At 39.4% G+C, this 26654-nt stretch overlaps 3 protein-coding genes and 1 pseudogene across 3 annotated transcripts in view; 2 read left to right on the top strand and 2 right to left on the bottom strand.

Annotated features, from left to right (window-relative positions):
• Positions 1-1811: 1811 nt before the first annotated feature.
• LOC120625951 (spermatogenesis-associated protein 6) lies at positions 1812-11132 on the bottom strand. The gene is made up of 6 exons (XM_039893231.1): positions 10876-11132; positions 9447-9630; positions 7977-8146; positions 6771-6937; positions 4921-5034; positions 1812-2154 (listed from the first exon to the last, which is right to left on the bottom strand). The coding sequence occupies exons 1-6, from the start codon at positions 10918-10920 to the stop codon at positions 1956-1958; spliced, it is 879 nt and encodes a 292-aa protein (XP_039749165.1). The 5' UTR covers positions 10921-11132; the 3' UTR covers positions 1812-1955.
• A 477-nt stretch (positions 11133-11609) lies between these two features.
• On the bottom strand, positions 11610-13913 carry LOC120625947 (annotated as a pseudogene).
• Positions 13914-20049: 6136 nt separating this feature from the next.
• On the top strand, positions 20050-21798 carry LOC120625948 (cryptochrome-1). Its single transcript, XM_039893222.1, has 2 exons — positions 20050-20195; positions 20320-21798. Exons 1-2 carry the CDS (start codon positions 20109-20111, stop codon positions 21730-21732), a joined length of 1500 nt encoding a protein of 499 aa, XP_039749156.1. The 5' UTR covers positions 20050-20108; the 3' UTR covers positions 21733-21798.
• Positions 21799-23089: 1291 nt separating this feature from the next.
• LOC120625950 (cystinosin homolog) overlaps positions 23090-26654 on the top strand; it is a 79218-nt gene continuing 75653 nt past the window's right edge. The window contains exon 1 of the mRNA XM_039893228.1: positions 23090-23221. The gene's annotated coding sequence lies outside the window, so the exon portion shown is untranslated. The remainder of the gene's footprint in view (positions 23222-26654) is intronic.

The raw sequence follows: 26654 nt of genomic DNA on the forward strand, positions 1-26654 counted from the left end.
CTCCCATCACTCGAATTCAACCGTATCGTTATTACCAATGTACAAACTGATGTATAATATAAATTATTTTAGGCGTAATAATTATGAAGGCTGATTTGTCTTCCGTCCATTATAATACTTGCATAATATTATCTTCATTATTTATCATAGTTAATTAATAGCATTTGTGCACTAATTTTAATTGTATAAATTATTTTATGTTCAATAACACTGTTAATGGTGTCTACTAAGCAATAAGCTCAGTATCACAATATATGTAGTTTTAATTGAATATAAAAGGAAATATATATTTTAATTGCTAAAAATTTTTATCTAAGCAATTAAATTATATTCAGACAAATGAACTAATATTTTTGTAATGTGCATCTGTAACTGACTTAGTATACGTTTTGGCTAGCTGTAAGTATACTAAGGATATTCATAAATAAATAAAATAGTACTGTGAATTCAACGGTGAAGGAAAACATTGTGAGGAAACCTGCATGCGTGAGAGTTCTACATAATGTTGTTAAAGGTGGAGTCCACTGGACCAGCGTGGTGGATTACGGCCTTAATCTCTTCTCCTTGTGGGAGGAGACCCGTGCCCTGTAGTGGGCCAGGAATGGGTTGATATGAAGATGATGATGATGCATTATTATAAATGTTAAGTATTGTGTAGGATGGTCCAAACACAATAACAACCTGAAATCGACAGTTTTTATAAATCGATTTCAAAACTTATACCCAGACTTTAGTATCAGTTTGCAGCCATCGGTTAGTAGGGAGCTAGCAAATTACATATTTTCTTATATATAATATTTTATCTTAATCTTGTGTAAATATTTTTTAACCGTTTAATAAATAAAAAAACTGTTTAATAAACAAACAGCACTGCCTTTGGATAATGCTCATAAAATATCATATCGTTCGAGAATCTCCAATTTTGTTGCATTGCACTAAACTTAACTAAACTTTTCACTCAATCAAAGAAATTGATAACACAACATTAAACCGTCGTAAAGGAGCGAAACGTGCGTAGAGGGTACATTGCCGAGGATCTGTTTGGTGTGAAGGATACGGATATACGGTATACGGATGGAAGACATTATAAATTACACCATACAGATTCTGTTGCTGTCAAAAATTGAAAATTGAAAATTCATTTATTTCAAGTAGGCCTAATACAAGCACTTTTGAAACGTCAAACGCTGTTCGCGGAGTATAGCAAATTAAGCTTAATTTTCATAATACGCCAAAGTTGCGTTAATCTCATCAAATTTTATTCGATAGTTAAGTAAAATATTTCTAATGAACTTTGAAATACTAAAACTAAAGTAAAGTGAAAAATTATAGTAAAGTTTTGTGCGTAACAGAACTGGTATTATAAGTATGAAAATGAATTTGAAGTCAGTTAATTAATGTTAATAATTTATTAATCACTTATGGATACTATGAGAATTAATTTAAATATAAAAGACGAGCCATAATTTTAGAGAATATTATTGTTAAGTTACCTTTGCTTACAACAATTAAAAAAATATCAAATAAATGTAGATTTATAGTGCTTTAATTGTTTTATTTCATCCATATACCCAATTGTCTCCAAAAAATAAATCCATTTATTACAATAAATATTAAAATAACGAAGATATCAAATTAAAAACATTTATAACATGATTTTTAACAATAAATAATTTAACAATTCATCTATTTTATTTACAGTGTTACGAAAAGAATATAATTTAATTTCAATAGTTAAGTACATTACAAAATTACAACAGAGCCAACTATTCTATTTTTTCATTAAAAAATAATTTAAAAGAACGAAAAAAAATTATTTTTTTAAATACATTTTTGACATTTTAGGTAAGTACCTATATTTATAATGTTTTAAATCTGTAAATGATCAAAGATTATCAGTTCGATACGCTATAGGCGTTACGGAAAATGGGGGTTTTGCCTTCACAATGTGATAGTCAGCTTTCTTCATTATTCGTATGGAATAATTCATGGTACTTTCTACATATCTCACATACACAAGGAGTCGGTTTCGTATGATTCCTGGTAGTTCGCGGCTCGCAGTCTAAAAGCCCTTGGTCTATGTAACGACTCTCAAGTAATAGTTTATCTAGTCTCTGGCTCGATGAAGAGTTGATAACCATAGAGTCGTTGCATCTGTAAATATTAATTTAATATTTTTTTCAACTCTACATTTCTACTTATAAATAAATGAATAATTTACCGAATATCCTATACGTATGGAGGGTAGAGGTAAGGAGAGTCATCTGTGTATATGAAAAAGTGTCGTAAAAATGTATTAAATTAGGATGGCGCCACATTTGCATCAGGGTAACTCTTAAAAGAAGCGCCAAATATAAATATTGTTAGAGTAGGCTTGAAAAATAAACAAGGAAGTATGGAGATACAAGGAAGTAAGGTTATATTTACCACAATATTTTGTACAACGTAAGTTGTTGAAATTCTCAATAATTAACTACTTTAGTCGATAATGACATTAATTTTTAACTCGGCATACTTCAATTCATCTACGATTGCTACATTCATACCATACCCTGTGCATCCACCAGCGCCATTGTGGAGGATTTTGAACTGTTATTTAGCGCAACAACTGGACACTTTTTCAACTTTTCTCCCATATAAGATGACTCTCCTTACCTCTACCCTCCATACCTATACGAATATCCATAACGAAAATCCTATTGGGAGGGAATCAGGATTGTCAAACAGTTATGATCAGTGCAGATATGTTGTCATGATCCCTGGGAAGAGTACTTTTGACATTCCCAGTTAACATTTTAATTTTACTACCCTTTTATATTTGTATTATTGAAGTTATACTTCTATTGGCGCGTTAGGGAAAAATGATGAGAGTAATGTTTTACGATGCGCACACCGTCACAAAAAACCGACACCCTGAAGTTGGCTATAAGGTTTGACAGTGTACAATTTCAATTGTCAAAGTCTGCGGGCTCATTCCGGTGATTGGGTAATTGATTCGATTGTACAAAAATCTCAAATTTTAATGTTAAGTGAAACTTGGTTGTTCGATAATGAGTCTATGAGTATTCCAAATTTAATGATGTTTATTATTTTTATTTCTTTCTTTTTATTATTTCTTTTATTATGTAGAAATATTTTTTGTGATATTTAAATAAACTTTATTTAACTAGATAATGCGTTATAATATAATAATCATATAACATACTTTCACTATATTAAATACCTTTTATATTGTTAGTGTAGTTTTTTCTACAAACGTAGAATAAGCCGAAAGATAAAAATAATGTAAAGATTTTTATCTTGTTACGCTGAAGAAGTATAACTTCTAACGCGTTTATAAAAGTTCACACACGTTTTTTATTTAATTTAAAAACGTGTGTGTACACGCGTTAATTTATGTATTTTGTAAATTTACAGGCGATACTCACACATTATTCGAATAATGAATTCAAATCTACATACACCGAGAAAAACACACTACGTCCAGCCGTTAACTTGATATAAAGTGAGTTTGATTTACTACAGTTTAAACTAACTAACAGCACGTAAGGTTCACCTCGTATCATTATCATATTCCTTGTGATCGTGAGTGTTTGTATCACCGCGCCAGTAGTTTTTACTGGTGTCGACGGGAAACAGGTTGTACTGGCGACAGGGACGGACGTGCCGCTTCCGTGCCGCGGTTGGAGACTGCACACGGGATTTGGACAGGGGACTAGGATGCGAAAGGACAAAGGATTCAAATCCCCTAATTCAATATAAATTCTCTGTAAGATTAATGTTTTTATGTGTTATTATGTGCGACGCGACAACATGTGAGGATTCAAATCACTCAGTTATGTATAAATCCGTTATATTATCATTTCATGTTAATGACCGCAATCGTGTGTGGTGTCGACGGGATGCACGTTATACTGGTAAAAGACACAAGTGTCGCTGCCTTGCGGTGCTTGGAGATGGCATGCGGGATTTGGACACGAGACTAGGGTGCACAAGGATTCAAATCACTGAATTGTGCGCAAATCCTGTGTATAATTGATGTTATTTTATCTTTAAATTCGCTATTATGTGTAACGTATAACAAGAAGTTGTCACTGGTGTCGACGGGATGCACATTGCGCTCGCGACAGGGCCTCGTGTTAAAGGAAAACAACTAGTAAGGATTCAAATCTCTCAGTCCTATATAAATCCTTTATAATAATAATAATAATAATAATAATAATAATAATCTTTATTGAAAGGTATAAACCCAGTTATAAGAATATAAAAAGATAAATTAAATAACAAAATAATAATAATAAGTAACAGTATTGCAATATAAAAATATTGCAAACTCACGTCCGTCATAATAATAATCATTAATTACATAGTTTGTCATATTTTATGGGTTTTCTTATACCTAACCTTTACAAAAATCACTACAGTTTATTTTCTATTTGCCTCACGGTGCACCGAAAGCCAGTGCTTGAAAATCGAGCAGTCCAGACCCTCTGCCAACGTGCTTAGGATTTCATTATCGGAGGCTCGCAAACGACTCCAAAATGTTGCTATTCTCGATCTTATGATCGCAAAGAAATCCGGTACTCTGGACCTAGCGAACATGTCCGACGCGCTGCAGTACCTTGGCAACTTCATCAAGATACGATAAGCATTATTGTATTGCACCCTGATATTTTATAATTATTATCATTTCATCTTCACGGCATCAATCACGGTTATAGGTATACACGACTGATGTCGTAAAGAAATGGGAGTAAGATGCAGAAGGATGAAGGATTCAAATCACTGAATTTTATATAAAGCGATATAGAATTTATAATTATTTGTATTTAACTGAACTTTTTCCATTTTTTTTCATTTAATATGGACCTAAAAAGAGCGAAAGGGATTTATGCTAAATAAGGTTATACTACTACTAACTTGGGATATCGACAGGATGTACTGGCTTCCGATTCCAAACTACGACACGACCTGGATCCGATGGATCGCGAGCGCGACCTAGATCTCGAGGGCAGATTATTAATGCACCTTGTTCTGAAAAAAAAATACAAACGCATAAAACACTTAGTTATTTATGCAACTGTCGTATAATAAGCGGTATTATGAACAGTTGCATGCAAGACTTTATCTACTCCCATAATGTGAAACTTTGAAAAGATTCTAAAACAGCTTACTGTTAACATTAAAACAGCCAGTCTCGGTAGCCTATTAATATTATCATCCATTAGTGAGTATATTAAGTGATCGATGGTATACCTATACAAATAAACTAAGTATTAATAAAAAAAAAAATTATGATAGTAGTAATTATACGTTTTCTTTAATGTTGAAATGACCCGATCCCGATGTACTTACTCGGCGGAATATATATATTCACCACTTCACTATTTTTATTTTCTACGAAATTGAAAAATATAATTAAATATATATGCTATCAATACTTATATCTCTATTGTTTTGTTAACAAAACAAATAAAATTATCGATGAAAAATGGCGGATATTTGAATAACCTACTTGTTTTTACGGCGCGCGGCATTTATCCGAGCACGTTCGTGAATGACAATGATCTTTTTTTGAAATTCATTAAGGAAATTTGCTGTCTGTGTGAAACCCGTTGCTCATAAGTATGGAGGGTAGAGGTAAGGAGAGTCATCTTATATGGGAGAAATTGGGAATTGAAGTATGCCGAGTTAAAAAATTTAATGTCATTATGGACTAAAGTAGTTAATTATTGAGAATTTCAACAACTTACGTTGTACAAAATATTGTGGTAAATATAACCTTACTTCCTTGTTTATTTTTCAAGCCTACTCTAACAATATTTATATTTGGCGCTTATTTTAAGAGTTACCTTGATGCAAATGTGGCGCCATCCTAATTTAATACATTTTGACGACACTTTTTCATATACACAGATGATCCTCCTTACCTCTACCCTCCATACTCATAAGGGAAAAAAAACTTGTAATGAAATTCAGTACAACATTTTAACATCCGTTTGGATTATATAATGGTTAATTGGTGATTATATTATGACATTGTAATGCAATGCTGGAAATAAGCTAATGCTTCAGAATCTTTTATACAGGATTCAAAGCATGGGAGTAGGTATTATAAATAAAAAAAAACCTATTTCCAACTGTAAAACATCCATATTCGTTTAACAATTAATAACAATTTTCAATCGTATTTAACAATTAATAAATGTCTTTACAATAATCTTAAAATTTTAAAAGCTTTACAATTGTATTTTAGTTAATCTTTTTTATTAAATCGTTCGTATTTATTAAGCGTATGTAATATAAATGTTAGGTATTTTAAGTCAATTGTAATGCCCATTTATGGGCAAAGGTATCCTCACATCTTTTCATCTATCTCTGTCTGTCAAACCTTTATTTTATATTAACATTCTTAACGGTGTAACTACTGAGTCCATAGCCTTTTTCTTCAGTCTGACATCCATGTGCTCTGTTTATAGGCGAAGGTTATAAATAAATGTACTACGACAATACACACATGGCCATCTAGCCCCAAAGGTTAGCGTAGCTTGTGTTATGGCTACTAAGACTGAGGAATATTTTTTTAAATAATGTACATAAATACTTATAATATACATAGAAACACCCAGACACTGAAAAACATTCATGCTCATCACACAAAAAAATTCCAGCAGTGAGATTCGAACCCACGGCCTTCGACTCAGAAAGCAGGGTCGTTGTAAACTGCGCAATTAAGGTGCTTGGTCCGTAGATAAAAAAAGAAACCTTACTTATGATACTGTGCGGAATGGCAAACTTGTTTCTGCCGGGAGCCCTCGAAGTCTTTCGGGCTGCAGTGGCATGAACCTATTTTGCTTGTACCGTTAATACAACTCGAGTTCCATACTTCGTCTATACGCACTTTCGTCGATATCTCGATCTTCGGTGACAGTATGCCCTGAAAATAACAGATACAACTTTACCTTTATTCCATAGTTATATTTTTTTTGGCCATTGGTAACGTCATAGGTGGAAGGAATCGCTAAGTAGCGAACTATTATCTCGACGATCTCCTTGGCACAGCTGTAAACAGGAGGTCCCGGGTTCAATCACTGGCAGTGTAAATTTTCTCTGGTCTCGGAGGCTTTAGCCGCGGCTTTTTAACACCCTACAGACAAAGACGTACCGTTAAACGATTCAGCGTACCGGTATTACGTCTCATTGAAACAGATTAATGGTATGGGTTTAATATAACTGCCATACTCCCTTACAGGTTAGCCTGCTACCATCTTAGATTGCATCATCACTTACCACCATGTGAGATTGCAGTCAAGGGCTAACTAGCAGTGGCATAACAAAAAAATACTACAAAGTTGTTGTGTGCAAATAAAGCTGAAAACTATATAAATGTTTAGGGGGGCAATGCGTTGTGAGTTATGATCTTCCGATGATGTTCAGGTTTGTTTTAAATGTTAAACACACTTGTAGTTCAGAATCACTTTACTCCGATATTTACAATATTGTTTAGGGCCGATAAGAAACACAATAACATTCGTTTTACATTGAGCGACACGACTGATGCACGAATCCAATAGCGGACTGCCGGCACGCGGTTAGTGTACCGACTACCTACATGCAAACGACGACGTCATAATACCAGTCGGCAGTTTGTGCGTTTCAACTGCGAGATCGGTATGGACTATTGTTGATTTACACCGGTAGGTACGATCGTAAATGTAAGTTTGTGAATGTTGATATGTATGTTTGTGTGAATGTTTGTATGTTCGAATTGTTATTGGTAAATTAGAATAAGGTGTTAAGTTATATATGTATGTAAAGTATTTAGGTTAATTATTGTGATATAAGTATTTCGTTTATATATTGTTATCAGACCCTACAAATGTTTTAAGAAAGGAAGCTTAATATTTCACTTTTACATTTACTCACATTAGAATATAACAACAATTAGAACATAACAGCTATATTATTTTACTCACAGGAAAGTCCTTGGATCTCCGCATGAGAAGATCCACTCCATCGGATGAGCACATGTTTGGTGGGAATAGTACATCGTTAACTGCTCCGAGGTACTGAGCTAAAGTTATACAATTCCCTGTCGCACAGCTCTCACTCCACTGCACCAGTTCACAGTATATTGTTTCATCCTCTGCAACATATGGTGAGCCTTACTTAAAACATAAAAATACCAGATTTTGCTTGTCATGTTCAGAGATTTAGAATTTTTAAAACACTATAACTGTGGGATGAGTTTTCTAAAATAATTTCTTAATGGATGCCTATGTTATTGATCCGCACAAAAGTTTGAAGCTGTGCATGACATAGATCAGACAGTTAGCAATTCAGTCAGTAAGCCACATTTCTGTGTATACACGTTATTTATGTGTATACAAGATTTTGCTTCTTTCATTCTTATTGTTGTAATGTTATGTTGGTTTTAGAGAGTTTGTTGCCACCTATAAATTAAAAACATTTTTGACGGCCAACTGGCACAGTGAGCAGTGACCCTGCTTTCTGAGTCCATGGCCGTGGGTTCGATTCCCACAACTGGAAAATGTTTGTGTGATGAACATGAATGTTTTTCATTGTCTGGGTGTTTATCTGTACAGATATAATAAGTATTTATGTATGTATATCATTTATAAAAATATTCATAAGTCATCGTAGTACCCATAACACAAGCTACGCTTACTTTGGGACTACATGGCAATGTGTGTATTGTCATAGTATATTTATTTATTTATTTATTTAAATTGGTTCAACCAATTAAAACTTGTCAAAACATACATAATTACTTATTTGTTGAGCTGATATTTGTGTCCAATTATTTATTTTGGTTTGAAATGAACAACATACATCTTTATTAAAAATAAACAAATAATAGTGTGCTCTAAAATTCACCTTAAGAACAAATATGTATTTACTCGGACCTTAAATACTATTAAAATGCTTACATATTTTCATTTTCAAGCACTGGCTTTCGGTGCACCGTGAGGCAAATAGAAAATAAACTGTAGTGATTTTGTAAAGGTTAGGTATAAGAAAACCCATAAACTATGACGAACTATGTAATTAATAATTATTATTATGACGGACGTGAGTTTGCAATATTTTTGTATTGCAATACTGTTACTTATTATTATTATTTTGTTATTTAATTTATCTTTTTATATTCTAATAACTGGGTTTATACCTTTCAATAAAGATTATTATTATTATTATTATTATTATAGTGCCGGATCAACCAACTCTGACTTATTTACAAGTCCGAGTTGGTTGGTTGGATATTTATTAGTAGATATTTCTCAGTTTAGGTTTGGGTATGTAAAGAGTTAACGCTTCAACCCATCAAAGGGTTTACTGGACCAACTTGGTAGCAACTAAATTGCCACTGCACACACAGAGTTAAAATGTTTGTCATACTTAGCAGTTCATTAAACTACACTGACTTAGCAAACAACAGATGTTGTTCAGTGCACAACTCTCCTGGAACCTCTTGCGGAAGTAAAACACATCTCTGAATGCTAGTGGAAAGCTGGGCGGAAGGTAGCAGGTTTGGTAACTTGTCCCAAGGGCGAAAATAGTGAGAGATACTCTACCATCTTGACACAACCACACACCTGGGCATGACACCTGAAAGAATATTAATATACACACTGAGGATAAAAATGAGCTGTAAAGAAAATTAATTTGCCATTTTGTGGTTGATACTATCTTGGACTGATTTTCACCATACACAGCTACAGACACTCCTGACTAACTCACACATACACACACAGCATGACAAACTTATAACATCCCATTGTTTTTGCTTTGGGGGTTTAAAATAACAAAGGTATAATAATTTTTAAATCTAGATCCATCTTCATCTCTTTAAAGCAGCAGCTCCGCAAAACTTGAAGTCTCTTTGTAAATCTGTCTATAATGATAACCACTATTTGCCAAAAATTTAGTAGTTATGGGGGCTGGCTAGAAACAAGTGCTGCACTTTTTCATGTGCAGATTGATATTTTATTTGAAACTTTGCAATATTACAATTTACACCATTCGAGTGTGATAATAAAGATTTTTCTTGTTTTCTTTATGTAGTTAGTGCAGATATTGGTTTTTTCTTCACATATTGGCAGATTGTAATCAATTCAAAAGCCGATACTCAGAAATGTCTCGAAGCTTTCTAACGTGAGAGTACTCCAACGCGTCGCCAGAAGCCGGGAGTTACTGCTTATCATTAAGAAACGTAAGGTCGAGTATCTGGGCCACGTTCTGAGACATGAGCGATACCAGCTGCTCCGGCTCATAATGATGGGCAAAGTAGAGGGCAAACGACGTATTGGAAGGAGGAAGAAGTCGTGGTTGTGCAACATCCGTGAATGGACCAATGTTGTAAGCGTGGAAGCATTGTTTCGCTTGGCACAAGACTGCGAGAAGTTCGCTGAGCTGACGTCCAACCTCCAGTAGTGGAGAGGCACAAAAAGAGAGAGAGAGAATCAATTCTAGCATAATATATCATTTCGATTAAAGCTGTCCTGTCTCATTACAGGGCAAAGGCTTCCTTCCCATCTATCAACAGCTCCCAACTAGTTTGCCTCTTCCATCCCCTATACTGTAACTTTTCTGACAGTATATGTATGAAGAGAACCAGTTAGCAACTTGTTGGAAAAACTTCCTGAATAAACAGCTGGTCAGTCAGATAACAATGTCTTTACTGAAGCTATTATAAAATGCTTAACGTTAAACAAAACAGATTTAGGAGCTTGAGAATTTGCACATGTGTTAAACTGTCGTTTGTCATTGGATACAGCTTTGTGCCCGATGCTCGTACATCAAAAGTTCGTGGAGGAACTGTTTCTATATAGTGTGCTGCTGCTACAAACTTACCTTCTGAACTTCAATTTCTATTGTCAGCTCAATCAGTTTAGGCATTGCGAGGTGGCAACCATCACCACATTTTATCTAACATTTAAATCACAAGCATTTTCTCTCATCGTAGTAATAACTTTCCATTAGTGGGCTAATCTTAAAAAATTACAGTTACTTAAACTGGGCCACATTTACATGTCAAACACCAAAAGTTTGTTTGGCTTGTTTACTTGCCAAACGGTTACCATGGTAATAAAGACAGTTTTTTTTTTTGACAACTTGTTTCACAGCTCTGGGTTCTAAGTCTTATTAAGCCTAAGGTCTGTAATCATAGTATCAGTGAGCTTATAGATGTAAAATTATTTTTAATGGGTTATTAACCTGAGACAAGAACTGACTAGACTACAGACTATCGACAAAATTACGTTAGCTCTGTTACCGGGACAACCCATTTTTATATTATATCTGGGAGACCTCATAGGCTACTTTACCGAGAGTGATTTAGCGTACCGCTACAATGTCGCCTAAGAACCGATTTCAGGTATGGGTTTAACATAGCTGCAAAAACCAGAACCATCTTAGATTGTATCATCATATGTCAACAGATAAGATTGAACTAAAAAGCTTTCCTGAAATCTCACCAACTAAAAACCAACTATAAAAGTAAATACAGTCAGAAAAAAAACCCTTTTTACATTATATTGGCATTTATTTTTTAAAATAACTTACATTAAAACTTACATATCTATTATCACAAAAATAATCAGTCTTAAAAAAACCAAAAATTATTAACGAGTAAATTATTTTTGGTAATTAACGTGGTAAAGAGATCTTTTCTTCTTCTTGGTTTATTGGTTTTGCGCGCTGAGCGATTGAACAGAGATCTTTTTTCCTATTAGAGTTCTAATTTTTTTTTAGTCGACTTCTTCCACCGTCGGCCCCGAGTGATTGTTGTGTGCTTGCTGCTGGTACCCGCCGGGCGCCGCTCCTGTCCCGGCTCCGGCGCCATGCATCTTGCTCATGAGCGGCGAACACACTCGCTGTACGTCCTTCATTTTGTGCTCGTACTCTTCCTTTTCGGCGAGCGTGTTGTTGTCGAGCCACTGGAGCGCAGCGTCGCACTCTCGTCGCGCCGCGTCTTTGTCTTGTTCGCTGAGCCTGTCGCCGGCCTCGTCGAGTGCCTGTTTCACGCCAAATAGGTATGACTCGAGCTGGTTCCGAGCCGCCACTCGCTCTCTCTGGCGGTCGTCCTCCTCCTTGTATCGTTCGGCCTCCGCCAGCATGCGGTCTATCTCGGCCTGCGACAGTCTGCCTCTGTCGTTCTTGATGACGATATTCTTGCTACGACCCGAGCTGTTCTCCTTGGCAGACACGTTCAGGATGCCGTTAGCGTCGAGGTCGAACGTGACGTCTACCTTGGGAACACCGCGTGGTGCGGGCGGTATGCCGGTAAGGTCGAAACGGCCGAGCAAGTTGTTATCTTTGGTCATGGCGCGTTCACCCTCGTACACTTGGATGGTTACCGCTGGCTGGTTGTCAGAATAGGTTGTAAAGGTCTGACTCTGCTTGCATGGAATTTTGCAGTTTCGCTCGATGATCTTCGTCATTACTCCCCCCGCAGTTTCGATGCCAAGAGATAACGGCGCCACGTCCACTAGCAAAACGTCCTGGATTTTGCTGTGTTGTTCCCCGCTCAGGATAGCTCCCTGGACCGCGGCGCCGTACGCTACTGCCTCGTCTGGGTTGATAGAGAGGTTCAGCTTCTTGCCACCGAAGAAGTTCTGCAGCATGTTCTGTATCTTTGGGATGCGTGTGGAGCCACCGACAAGCACGACGTCGTGAATAGAGCTCTTGTCTCACTTGGCGTCTCTCAGTGCCTTCTCGACCGGCTCAAGCGTGCCGCGGAACAGATCCGCGTTTAACTCCTCGAAGCGCGCTCGCGATACGCGCGTGTAGAAGTCCATGCCCTCGTACAACGCGTCGATTTCTATGGTCGCCTCGCTGCTTGAAGACAGCGTGCGTTTAGCGCGCTCAGCGGCAGTGCGTAGGCGCCGCAAAGCGCGCGGATTGCCTCGTATGTCCTTCTTGTACTTCCGCTTAAATTCGTCTGCCAGATGGTCCACGAGTCTGTTGTCAAAGTCCTCGCCACCCAAGTGCGTGTCACCGGCGGTGGCCTTCACCTCAAACAGTGAGCCCTCGTCGATGGTGAGCACAGAGACGTCGAAGGTGCCGCCACCGAGGTCAAATATCAGCACGTTGCGTTCTCCCGCGAGGTTCTTGTCGAGCCCGTAGGCTAGTGCGGCGGCGGTTGGCTCGTTAATGATGCGCAGCACGTTGAGACCAGCGATGGCACCCGCGTCCTTGGTGGCCTGGCGCTGCGAGTCATTGAAGTAGGCGGGCACGGTGACGACGGCGTCGCGTACGCTGCAGCCCAGGTATGCTTCGGCGGTCTCCTTCATCTTCGTTAGAACCATGCTGCTGATCTCCTCGGGCGCGAACCGTTTAACCTCGTCTTTGAACTGTACTTGTATCTTCGGCTTGCCACAATCGTTCACCACTTTGAAGGGCCAGTGCTTCATGTCCTGCTGAATCTTCGGGTCGTCGAATTTGCGGCCGATCAGTCGTTTGGCGTCAAACACTGTGTTACTGGGGTTGAGAGCGACTTGGTTCTTCGCCGCGTCTCCGATGAGTCGCTCCGTGTCCGTGAATGCGACGTAGGATGGTGTCGTTCGGTTACCTTGGTCGTTGGCGATGATCTCCACGTTTCCATGTTGCCAAACTCCGACACAAGAGTATGTTGTTCCAAGATCAATTCCAATTGCTGGCATTTTGTTTCTTTGTTTGGATATCACTTGTAAAAATCCAATCTAATAATAAATCACACGAAGTAAATAGCTTCTTGTTACAACTGCGTTCACTTCTGTTATAATAAATCACACGTAATAGTTTGGCGTTACCCTAGAGTTCACTTCTCTTCACTTTGTGTTTCGAATGAATGCATGCATTGGCTTTGCTTTTTCGGAAGGACACTTGCCGATAACCTCCTAAGGGGTTGCTACGGCGTCACCGGGGGAGTGGGGCGAGCGCGAAAGCTCGCCATGAGAAGAGCCCCAGGGCTCGACGACATCGGGGGGAGTATGGGAGACGTCGACCCGAGGGTGCCTCCTGCGAGGACTCGGACCTCGGCTCGGTTCGACGTTAATCTGACTGTTGGTGGACTTTTGGACTAATCATTGTTTAGTCCGAACGCCCCCGTGACCGTGGTAAGGATCCACGTCCGGATGACGTCAGAAATCGGGGCCCTCGTCTTCGCCGGCGAAGACGCTGTGAATGTTGCGTGTGTGTGTGTTGTTGGGACACGTTGTCGGTAGTTATTTTGTCGTCAGGGTCGTCAAGGACATGCTTCGGACGTCGCCGCTTTGGTTCGACGTCGGGGACGGGGGTATAAGTGGACGCCTCGACCACTAGGGGGTTGGGGTGTCGGACTGCATTTTCAAAGTAGGTCTTTGATAATGTTTTCATGTACTGGGCTATGGTGGGAAGATCGAGGTCTCGGTGGAGATCTACGTTGCGCATGTACCACGGACTGTCCGTGGTCATACGCATAAATTTGTTCTGCAGGACTTGAAAGCTCCTGTAGGAGCTGTGAGGGCGATGGGCGAATACGACGCTGGCGTATGTCATAATGGGACGTATGCACGTTTTATACAAGGTTACCTTGTGACGGAGGGATAATTTGCTTTTGCGGCAAATCATCGGATAGAGACGACCCATCACATACGCAGCCTTGTTGCGGGCCTTGCGAATGTGTGCGGTGAAGCTCATTCTATGATCGAACGTTACTCCCAGGTATTTGGCCTTGTCTTGCCAGGGTATGGGACGCCCGTAGAGGGTGACCTCTGCGGGGTTTACCGTGAAGCGGCCTCTCGGTTTGCCCGTGAAGAGCACCGCTGCGCTCTTCTCGGGGTTAACCTCGATCCTCCAGAGGCGGAACCACTTGCCCAGCAGGTGGAGCGCCTTTTGGAGTCGACTTGCAATGTTGCTCTTTTTGGGATCGGTCGCAAAGAGAGCGGTATCGTCGGCGAATTGGGCCAGTTTGACCGTCGCCGGTAGGTCGCGGGGAATGTCGCTCGTGAAGAGCGCGTATAGAAGTGGGGAGAGCGCGGAGCCCTGAGGGACTCCCGCTCGTATGGGTCTAGGGGAAGAGAGCGTACCGTCTAGACGATAGCGAAATGTGCGATCGGTGAGATACGCTCGCAGCAAACGAACGAGACTAGCTGGCACGCCCAGATGGTGCAGCTTGTACAACAAGCCGGCGTGCCAGACCCTGTCGAAGGCCTTGGCAATGTCTAAGAACACGGCCCCAGTGGGGCTCATGTGTCTGTATCGATTGAATCCTGCCAGTATGTGCTCCGTGAGGCGGTGCGCTTGGTGGACGCAAGAGTGCTTGGCTCGAAAGCCGAATTGCTCGTCGTTAAGGAGGTTTTTCTCCTCTACGACTGCCTTCAGTCTGTGTAATATTACCCTCTCATACACCTTTGCTAAGGTGTTGAGGAGGCTTATAGGGCGATAACTGGAGGGAAGGTCGCGGGGTTTGCCCGACTTGTGGATACCTATGACTGTTGCTTCCTTCCACTGGTTGGGGAAGTAGCAGTTTGCCAAGAATACATTAAAAATTACCACAAGTAGGTTGATAATTTGTCCTGGGAGTAACTTTAGGGTTTTATTGGTAATGCCGTCGGGGCCTGGGGCTTTCTTAGAGTGGAAACCCTTGATAATAGTATGAACTTCATCGCAGGTCGTCGGGGCGAGAGGTTCACCATCGGGAGGGGTCGAGAGGATTGTTGCGAGTTCGCTTTCGACTCGCAAGACGTGGGGCCTATCAATGGATACAGTGCTCGGAGAGCATTGGGATTCGAGGCAGTCAGCCATGCATTCAGCCTTATCGATATCTTCAAAGGCGGGCGGAAGGTCGGGGCGTGCTAACGGTGGGAGGGCGGGAGCGCGGGTCATTTTGAGAGCCTTCGCCAGTTTGTAGAACGCACTACGCGATGGCGAGAGCTCCCCCAAGAACCTGTCCCATTGTCCGTGTCGGAGTGCGGTAATGATAGACACTACCTTCCTCTGGGCTCTCCAGAGTTCTAACCGATTCTGTCGTGTCGGATATTTGTCATGCTCCCTATGGGCCCTATTCTTGTTTGTGATTAGCTCTCGCGCGTCCTCCGTGAGTACCATGCGGTAAAATCCGCACGGCATCTCGCGGGAGCATTCGCTCGTAGCGTCACAAACGTGGTTGGTCAGGTGCAGTGAGGCTGCCTGGGCTTGCTCTAATGTCTCTACGACGTCAGGAATTTTAGAGAGGTGCACAGAGTCCTTCGCTTCGAGTAGCCCGGAGAGCTTCTTGAAGTCGATGACTTTACGGGTCGGGAGGATCGCGGGGCCTACGGGGCCTAGCTGTAGTTTGACAGGTCTGTGATCCGAATATAGCTCGGATAGCACTTCCACAGAGTTCACCTGAAGGGTGATATTCTTGAGGAGCGCTATGTCGAGTATGTCCGGTCGGTCGATCGAACTATCCGACATCGGGAAGCGAGTCGGCGAGTCTGGGGCAACTACGATAAAGTTGAGGTCGGGTCGTCTGACAAGTATGTTAAGTTGTCGTCCGTGCGCGTTAGTGGAGCGGGACCAGTCGGTGTGCTTAGCGTTGAAGTCGCCAGCCAAAATGACAGAGTCACCTAAGGAGAGGAGAGCGAGTAAGTCACTCTCTAAAAAGGTTTTGTTCGGTGAGAGATAAACGGATGCTAGTATGATCGACGGATGGCCGGTCATACCCACCTGACATACGGAGGCTTCCATGTTGGTAAGCTGTGGAGGATCGAGAGGAGTGCAGTGAAGAGCCCTTCTGTAATAGATCGCGGTACCACCCAACCGGTTGGTGGTCCGATCATTTCTAATTAAGTTATAATTTCCAACTTTGGGATCGCTTCTACTAGGTTTTAAGAAGGTCTCTTGCACTAGGAAGATATCGATTTGTTGTGCACATATAAATTCACGGATTTGATGCATTTGATCGATAATGCCGTTTGCATTAAAGAAGCTGACTGCCAGGGAGTGTGGTTTTACCCTACCTTTATATGTACTACCCATTAACGGATTGCTTTTTGGATAGTCCCGATGGTTGTTAGGAGGCTAGAGTGCTCACGCATAGCCTGGTTGAGGGAGACCTTTGCCTTTGCAAAGAATACTTTTACCTCGTTCATGTCAACCGCAGACACGAGGTACTGGATGAAGTCCAGGGGGTCCATATCCGGAGATAGGTGCATGGGCGAGGGCGCTGAGGCCGGGTGGGCCGCTGCCGGTGCGGTGGCCTGAGGGGCTACCGGCACCGGTGCGGGGGCGGGGGCGGAGGCGCTAGGCGCTCCGTTAAGGGGCTTGGCCCATGCGCTGGTAGCGGGTACCGGCGCTGGGACGAAGCGTTGGGCGGGCTGTGCTGCGGGTCTCCGAGCCGGCGGCGGACCCCTGCGCCGTGTAAACTGCGGCGCCTTTGGGCATCCGCGATAATTCGCGGGGTGCCCTTGGGTGTAGCAGAGTACACAGCTCGGTGGTTCGTCGACGGTCGGGTCCCGTCGGGAGCAATCGGCGGTGCCGTGGTCGCCCAGGCACTTGACGCACCTAGGGCGGGCGAAACAATTCCTTGCGGAATGGCCGTACAGTTGGCATCGGTGGCACTGGCCGACCTTGCCTCTGTTATGGGGCTTCTCGATAGTGAGTCCTGAAAGGTGGCACACTTTTTCGAGATTGTAAATCTCTTTACCTTCGGGGGAAAGTTCTAATAAAACGAGAACCATCTCGTAGACATATTTCGTCCTGGTATTGTACATCCTATGTACCTCCAGGACAGGTAGATTTTGCGACAAAAGGTCGGCTTTTATTACCTCGGAGCTAATCTCCTTCGGTAATCCTTTAATGACGACGCGGAGAATGCGTTCGTCTCTTAGGGCGTAGGTATGAAAACCTATATTATGCTCTCTGAGCATTGAAGTTAGCCGACGGTGGTCGTCGGAGGATAGGCACTGTACTCTAATGCCTATAGCGGTGGATCGGGCACCGGTGAAGCCGATGCCGTTCGCTTCAAGAAGCGGGATGATTTTCATCCATGCGAGCTTGTCGCGGATGAAGAGAGGTGGGATTCTATCCCTGGGTTGGGGTTGCTCCTCCATAGGGGAGTCTTCGGGCTCGTCTTCGTCCGCAGGGGAAGCCTGGGACGCTGCGCGAGGCGCTGCGCGGGGCGCTTGGGACTGGGTCTTAGTTGGGCGGTCCGTTACCACTTTCTTTGGCGGGTTCGCCTTGGATTTGGAAGCCTTAAGCTTCCGCTTTTTAGCACCGACGACGGTGAAGCCGTCGTCGGTCTCGGATGATGCCGGGGAGGTAGATTCTTCGATCGCTATCGCAGGGATAGCGACCGGGTCTTCGGTTATCGGCTCTGCGGGAGCCGGGGATTGCGGGCTGTCCGTGAACACTCTAGGCCTAACAGTCCTAAAGCGGTTTAGGTAACCCGCGTTATTCTCCTGGAGGTCCTTTAAGAGGGCCTCCAGATTAAGGTCGGAGTCGGCGAGGGCCATGGCGGCCCCCGGGGTAGCGGTTGACCTCCCTGCCATGCAGGGAGGTGTGTGCCTAAAAAAAGGGTGTGGCCCTATGGGGCCTCGCCTTTAGGTGACGAGGGTGTTAAACTACGCTAATAATAACACGTGTACTTACAGGAATCCTAGACCCTAGAACTACACTGCACTACCACAACGCAGAAACGGACACTGATTTCCACTGACACTTTCACCTCGAGCAATCGGTTGCGAGACAGACATCCGTACGGGACGGATGCGCGAGTCGGAATATCTGGCATGCATTGGCGCGCTTACCGGCTGCTTATATAGTCGGCCAGCCCAGCTTATCACATTCAAGAAAATTCTCGAAAGGTCCCAAATGCACCAATGGGATCCAAGTTAAGGTAGAATATTCGAGAAATATTGTTTATCTGACCAATGCCGTCGCACATAAACATTAGAGCAGAATAAATATATACGGATATTATATGAGTGATAAGGATAGCAAATTGCGTTCGTTTCACCAATGACGTACCAGCTTTGCAATCTATCTAATAACAAGTACATATGGGACTGAAGTTAGTGTTGCTATGGTTCAAGAAGTTCCACTATTAAATGGAGAACACACACTATAAATTTTTTTACAAAGCAAAGATAGTTTTAGATATATTTAAATTTTGCAGTAGAAAAATGACAACGCAACGCTGTATTAACAGAAAAATCAGAGGCAATAAACATAGCCTTAACGAAAATTACCCTTTACTACGACAGAATGTCGGTGACTCGAAATTACAAAATTTGACCGATACTACAAGTCAAACACGTATATGATACAGTTAAATTTATAAAATGTCTTAGTGCATGATTATCTGAGTATCCTATGTATATGTATATACATAGGCCTCTTTACGCAGTATGTAGTCCAGACCAATACCTCATTAGCATGTCGAGGATTACAGTGATGCAAACTCGTAAGTTTTTCCCACTTCTAAAAATTTCTCGGTATGTGATGTTATTACTATCTACCACTTTTATAAATGACAGAATATTTCTGTTTAATAAAAAGAGAAGTACAGCATACAACGGTAAAGCTATGGGCAGTAACTCAAATAACATTATAATTTTTGTCATTAAAATAATCTACCTTGTTTATTCTACCTGATACCTATCTGCAAGTACCTTGCTGAAGAAATCTAGGTTACTTATACATTTAAGAAAAGTAGCTGTTGCAATCGTATTGAAAAAGAACTCATAATAAATAATAAAATGTTGATTTACAATCACAAAATTTGTAATATTTTCTTATTATATACGGTGGAAATTAGTAAACATAAGTGGTATCCCTTTTCTCGAACATTCACGAACCATGTTATTGATCATTTGATTGGCTCTCGAAGCTTCTGTGGATATTCATTGGTCCGTGAGTTTGCTCATATCTTCATCTCTTTTTAAGTCATTGGTAAGCTTGGTATCAGACAGAGAGAGAGAGAGAGAGTGTAACGGCAAGGGTCTGTCAGTCTTATGTCAACTGTCATTATTATATGAATTGTCAATGTCAAATATATGATTTAATTTTACCATATAGCAAACGGATGATTTTACGTTCGTTGTGGTTATCCCAATGTTTTTTTTGGATAAGTTTTACTGAAAATGACTAAAGCAGCTTCAGTTATCCATTGGTTTCGTCTTGATTTGCGCTTACACGATAATCTAGCATTGCGCAATGCAATAAATGAAGTTAGTACTTATATTTATTTTTATAACCTACAGATTAGATTTTGCTGTTATTTATGGGTTTCCAAACACGCTGGCCTTGTCGGCTTCGCTGTATGATTAAAATATTATTTTTATTTATCAACAGGCAGAAAATCGTAAACAGACTTTGAGGCCGATTTATCTTTTAGATCCAGATTTAAAAAATAAAGTTGGCAAGAACCGGCTTCGGTTTCTCATTCAGAGCTTACGAGATCTTGATGCTAATTTACGTAAAATAAACACACGATTGTTTATCATAAAAGGAAATGTAGAATGTCTGCCACAACTATTCGAGAAATGGCAGGTAAAGTTCATAACCTTGCAAGTTGATATTGACGCTGAATTGGTTCAACAAGATGAAGTCATTGAGCAGATATGCGAAGAAAAAGATATATTTATGGTCAAAAGAGTCCAGCACACTGTATACGATTTTAATACTGTCTTAAAGAACAACAATGGCAATGTTCCATTGACTTATCAAAAATTTCTTTCATTAGTAGCAAATACCCAAGTAAAAGACAGTATAGAAATTACTAAAGAGATTTCCAACGATTGTAAAGCACCAGATTTTGATTCAACAGAGAATGATATAACTATACTTGAGGATTTAGGTTTTAGTGAAGCAGATCTAAACGAATGTAAGTATCCTGGAGGCGAGACAGAAGGTTTGAAGAGACTTAACCTATATATGGCTAAAAAACAATGGGTTTGCAATTTTGAGAAGCCTAATACATCACCAAACAGTATAGAACCAAGTACAACAGTATTAAGTCCATACATTAGTCATGGGTGTCTGTCTTCAAAGTTATTTTATCATAAACTAAAGCAAGTAGAAAGTGGAATGAAACACTCATCCCCACCAGTTTCACTGTTAGGTCAACTTATGTGGAGAGAATTTTACTACACAGCTGGTGCAGGCACTAAGAATTTTGACAAGATGGTTGGGAATTCTGTATGCACACAAATACCTTGGAAAAAGAATGAGGAATACTTAAAAGCTTGGGCAGAAGGTAGGACTGGGTATCCTTTTGTGGATGCTATAATGAGGCAGCTGAAACAAGAAGGCTGGATCCATCATTTAGCTCGCCACATGGTTGCTTGTTTTCTAACAAGAGGAGACTTATGGGTTTCCTGGGAAGAGGGTGCTAAGGTATTTGAAGACTACCTCCTTGACTATGATTGGTCATTAAATGCAGGAAACTGGATGTGGCTCTCGGCTTCTGCATTTTTCTATAAGTATTACAGAGTATACAGTCCAGTTGCATTTGGTAAAAAAACTGATAAAGAAGGACTTTATATAAAAAAATATGTACCTGAACTAAAAAAGTACCCTAGCGAGTATATATATGAGCCTTGGAAGGCTCCTAAATCAGTGCAAACGGCTGCAGGTTGTGTTATAGGCGAGAATTATCCGAAAAGAATTGTTGATCATGATAAAGTACACAAGGACAATATACAGAGGATGAATGCTGCTTATAAACTTAGTAAGGAGAAAAAAGCATTGAAACGTAAAAGATAATATGTGTGATTTTTTTAAAGTTAAGAATTGTAAGAATAACTTTATTAAATTTATTTCATGTACAGAGTTGGATTTTATAATTTATTTAAAATATGCAAAATATTTATTTTTATAATAATAAGTATGTTGCATGCTTAAAAAATAAAGAATGGTGTTTGAATATATTTTAATTTAAATGCTTTCATATTTATTTATTTTAAACAAGAAAACTGAAAAACTGAAAATGTCTTACAAAAATTGTACTATCCATGAAAAAGTCAACTAGAACCAAACAAGACCGGATGAGAAGTCCATTTGCTGAGTTCTAAGAATAATGGTCTTATTTTAATTTCAATGACTTATTTTGTTTATTGCTATTGTACAACATGATTAGGGGAAGGAAGTCAATGATTTTTGTTTGAATGGAATTCTTAGCTTTCAATTCAATTTTGCATGTCCATACTTCTATATTAATATTTAGAAAGAAGAATATGTTTGAATGTTTGTTTACCGTATTTGAACTTTGAAAGTACTGAAACGATTTTAATAATTATTTCCCCATCAGAAAACTATTTTCTCTAGAAGTTAACCAAGCCCACATAAAACTAGAAATAGTGTTAAACAAGTTAAGCTCGTCAGCCATGCTTGACCCACACACGGCACAGGAATACTACGTTCTACAAAATTGCTGATCTTTAGTTTATTAAGACCGCGAACCTCGAATATTTTTTTATAAAGCGAAGAATTTTTATATCCAGGCTATCTAATATAAATGCCAACCTTGCCCTACCCTTATCCATCGCAGCATGCTGTTTGGCTGCATAGTTTAGAAGTTATTGATAAGTCATAATATGGGACGAATGCCTCGCGGCGCGGCATATGTATGTTTGCATACATACCAACACATAGATAGCCATGGTTACCTTACTCGTATACCACATAGATATACGAGTAAGGTAAACACGGGCTAACAAAACATAACGAAACAACCTTTAATTTACGTGGTTGAAACCGATGCTTCAGCGAGTTAATTATATTTATTCAAATAAATAAATTATACGCTTGTATTCTTTTTAAATTATCATGGCTCCAAAGCACTAGTGCCCAGAGCCAGTCTAATTAAAGAATGAATAATATCTCTAAATGTCATATTGCATTTGACATGGGAAAGATTATCCAAAAAAATTAATTTAAAAAAATGATATTATGCCCTACTATGAAATGGATATGAATATTTGGGACTAAATACATGGTTTTACTATCAAATAAGACATGATTATTAACACACACTGTAGACATGGCTGTAAGGTGATATACTTCTGCCTTTTCCCTATGACAAAGAATGAAGAAAAAAAAAAACTAATTTGTTATTGACATTTTGAATTGAACAATTTTTGAGAAAAAATAAATATGGGTTAATTACCTCAAAAAATTTTCAATTCAATAATGATGTTGTTAAACAATAAGATTATTTGTGCCGGTTAAAGAGACCCTGCAATGTAGCGAAAAGGTAACGTATTGTTATAGAAAGTTTAATTATTTACTTACAATGTTTACATTCTTACAGATGGGCGTTTACGCCCATTTAACTGAAATCTAATGGTTGAACGAGTTTAATTTGTGTTAATTTTAATTAGCACAACAAAATATTGGGCATCTTTATACTATAATTAGTAGGTACTGTTTTTCTTAGACCTAGTATATCTTATATCTTTAAACGAGCAATTCTTGTATATACGATACAATAGAGCGGTATGCCGACTTTTTTCATCAAAGCGGGATACCATCAACACATTACTGGCCCAATACTGGACATGGATCCCCTCTTTATTTCACAAAGTTTGGTTTGGTTGAGTTTACACTGTGGGACATACTAATGCTGAATATTGTAGCTTTTTCTAAATATTGGATTCCTATTTTCTAAGTAGAAATGGATTTCATTAAATGATTTGTTCTTGTTAGTCAAGTTTTAGTCATCAAAAGCTTTGAAAGCAAAGCTGTCAAAGCTTTTGATAAAAAAAATAATCATTCGGAATAATGCTTCGGAAAAAAATAATCATTATAAAAAATGTCTTTTTTCCATAGAGAAAAAAAAAACCTGCTCTCTGCAGTCACAACATAAGAATATAAATGTAACCTAATGTACCTACCTAATTTTTTTTTAATGATCAACTAGGTGCATATTGTGAGATTTTCTACCTTTATCTACCTATTCCATTATGTGAAAGTTTAACTGTAACTATAGTTTATTTTTATTAAATTGAAAGAGTGCCATCTAGTAATAAAGTCAAAGTCAAAAATATCTTTATTCAAGTAGGCACGTTTGATGTGTACATTACATTAGAAATGTGAACATGCCAGTAAGATGATGGTGATAACCATATTTGTAAACTTAAAACTTAAGCTTTTCTCAGGGTTACAAACGCATCCTTGTCTAGAAAGAAGCCCACAACAAACTTAGTCAGGTGCTTTTTTTTTGGTATCGACATCTCACATTGTCATTTAAAATTACTAGAAGAGTAACCTGGTCAGAGCCGATTCACATCACGCTTTTTTATCGATTATATAGTCCTTTATACTATAATAGGACTATTCTATAAGCTTATGTTTAATACAAACTTTGTTTGATAAAACTGCCTATTAGTGTTGTTACTAGATGTCACTCTTTGAAAAGGTACATAATATCACTATAGTCACTCATATTTTGAAAAGGTGAAAGGTTTTGCTATTCCCGGGGCCAGCACGACAGAGGGCCGGGCATGTTTGTATGCCAACATTCAACACGATTTCGGATGAGACTTCATTCCTCCAGTACCTAAATATTTAGGAATTAATCAAAAACTATGCAGTTGAAAGTAAATGTTTATGACCTATGCCCTATGACCTTTACATTGTTCTAATGAGGTTACCATACTGCGTATTATAAGTTGAATGATTAATTTATTCAAATGACATAATAGTAATGGTTTTAACATAGTATTCTTTCAGCCATTTTAAAATGGAACATGTATTTTTAGTAAGTAGTCCAAAGTACATTACACCTGGTTTAAGTGAGACAAACTGAAGTAAGTCACAAGTGAACAAAATGTATGTGCTAATGTAACTTAAATCATACAGCGATGCTATTTTAAGTTATGTGCCATGCCACTTTAGCTTTGCAAACGATTGAGCTAAGTTCGTTTTACTGGTTCTTCTACAGATCTTTTATAGCATAGCGTATCATAGCTCGCTCCATCGTCCAGCTCCAGTTTCTCTGAGCTTCCTTAGAAGACACATTGGATACAAGTACTCGTAGATAATTATTTCGACTGCAGTGCTCTCAACAATTACTCATTGGAGCGGAACATGAGCATTAGTCTTGTCTAGGCTACATAGTTACGTGTAACGTTTTTCGTTATATCGCGCATTCGTAGCTCTGTTTCATGTCATCAAATTCTATCGTTACGGCAAACGTTATTTCGTGCTTGGTTGGTAATGGCTCTAATTTATAGAGTTATGTGCGTTTCCAGCATTAAAATATCACTTTTTTTAACTGGGAAGCAAAAAATCGTGAAAAACTTACGATTCTAATTATTTAATTTCGAATCTGAATTTATTTAATTCAGGCCAAGTCACATAGGCATATTAAAAAATGATGTTAAGTCTCATTATCTCGCACAATACAGACGACAATAATTATTTATTTCTTATACTCTTAAGTAAAACGTACCTATACTTAGTTTATTAATTTTAATTATTGTTTTACGTGTGTAGTCTGGTTTATGTATTAGTGTCTGGTGATGTAGTTATTTGAATGTATTTTTAAATAGTGTACAGGTGTACTTTGTTTTCGTTTTAGTTTTCTTAATCCTAAGGTTGCCTGGTAGAAATTGCTACTTTAGCGATAAGGCCGCCTTTTGTGTGCTACTACTTGAAGAGTCTGATTTTATTTAATTATCATGTTGTGGAGTACAAATAAAGAATATAATTAATAAATAAAATAAATAGATTCTCTATCTCCGAAAATGCTCTCAAAGGCTGTGTGGATGATCTGAATTTTTTTTAAATTCCACTACAAGTTAGCCCTTGACCGCAATCTTACCTGGTGGTAAGTTATGATGCAGTCTTCTACCGGGCTAACTTGTTAGGGAGTATGTAATCATACCCCTACTTGGTTACTACGCGTCATCGCACTGGAACACAAAATCGCTTAGCGGCACGTCTTTGTCGCTGAGGTGGTCGCCAACTAGCCACGTCTCAAGCCTCCCTCCAGACCAAGACATGCCTTGTAGTGTAGCCAATATTGCGTTGATAGTTATGGAAAAGGAATCTGCTAATTCATGAACACAACCCAGCTGTGTTTCATGAATTAGCCGAGGATGAATTTTCCTTAAGACACACTAAAGTTGCCGGGTAACAAGCGAGGGTGTTAGTCACCCATAAGATTCTCTTTAAATAAAGTCGCCGACACTAAGCCGCCGCCGCCCTGTACCAGTGGATCGGCGGCTTTTATAACTACAACATGTAATCCGCAGCCTTTATTGCATGATGCATGTCACCGAGAAATGTTGATGAAACACCACATTAGGAAATCTCAGCGATATGTTTATAAAATTTCTAATTGTTACGCTGTTAGTCACGTTCGTATCATGTGGCGGCCGGCTGATCATCTGCAACAGACTTATTGGTGTCGAATAATAAATAGGTGCTTTCTGTTAGGGCGACAAGGTATTCAATGGTTTAAATTGCCTAAATTTATTAAGAGCGGCATAGCAGTTGAGCCGAACTCAGGCAACAGACAAACGAACAAGCTAATAAACAAACACACATTTTCACATTAATAAAATTAGGTACCAACTGCCGTGGTTTTGTAACGCAGAGCTGATGAGGTGTCCCAATCATTGACCAAAATGACACAAAGTACATTTCAATAATTTAAGTGTTATTTTTTTTAATTATATGTA

This window comes from Pararge aegeria, chromosome 8 (genome assembly GCF_905163445.1).
Source record: "Pararge aegeria chromosome 8, ilParAegt1.1, whole genome shotgun sequence".
Taxonomy (NCBI): Eukaryota; Metazoa; Arthropoda; class Insecta; order Lepidoptera; family Nymphalidae; genus Pararge; species Pararge aegeria.

What these genes read in the sequence shown, in the direction of transcription:
- LOC120625948 (XM_039893222.1), top strand. Translation starts at nt 20,109, where the DNA reads ATGACTAAAGCAGCTTCAGTTATCCATTGGTTTCGTCTTGATTTGCGC. An exon ending in TGCGCAATGCAATAAATGAA is followed by an intron (nt 20,196 to 20,319) that starts GTTAGTACTTAT and finishes ATTTATCAACAG; the next exon opens with GCAGAAAATCGTAAACAGAC.
- LOC120625951 (XM_039893231.1), bottom strand. Translation starts at nt 10,920, where the DNA reads ATGCCTAAACTGATTGAGCTGACAATAGAAATTGAAGTTCAGAAG. An exon ending in TAGAAATTGAAGTTCAGAAG is followed by an intron (nt 9,631 to 10,875) that starts GTAAGTTTGTAG and finishes ATATTCTTTCAG; the next exon opens with GTGTCATGCCCAGGTGTGTG. An exon ending in CAACATCTGTTGTTTGCTAA is followed by an intron (nt 8,147 to 9,446) that starts GTCAGTGTAGTT and finishes CATATGTTGCAG; the next exon opens with AGGATGAAACAATATACTGT.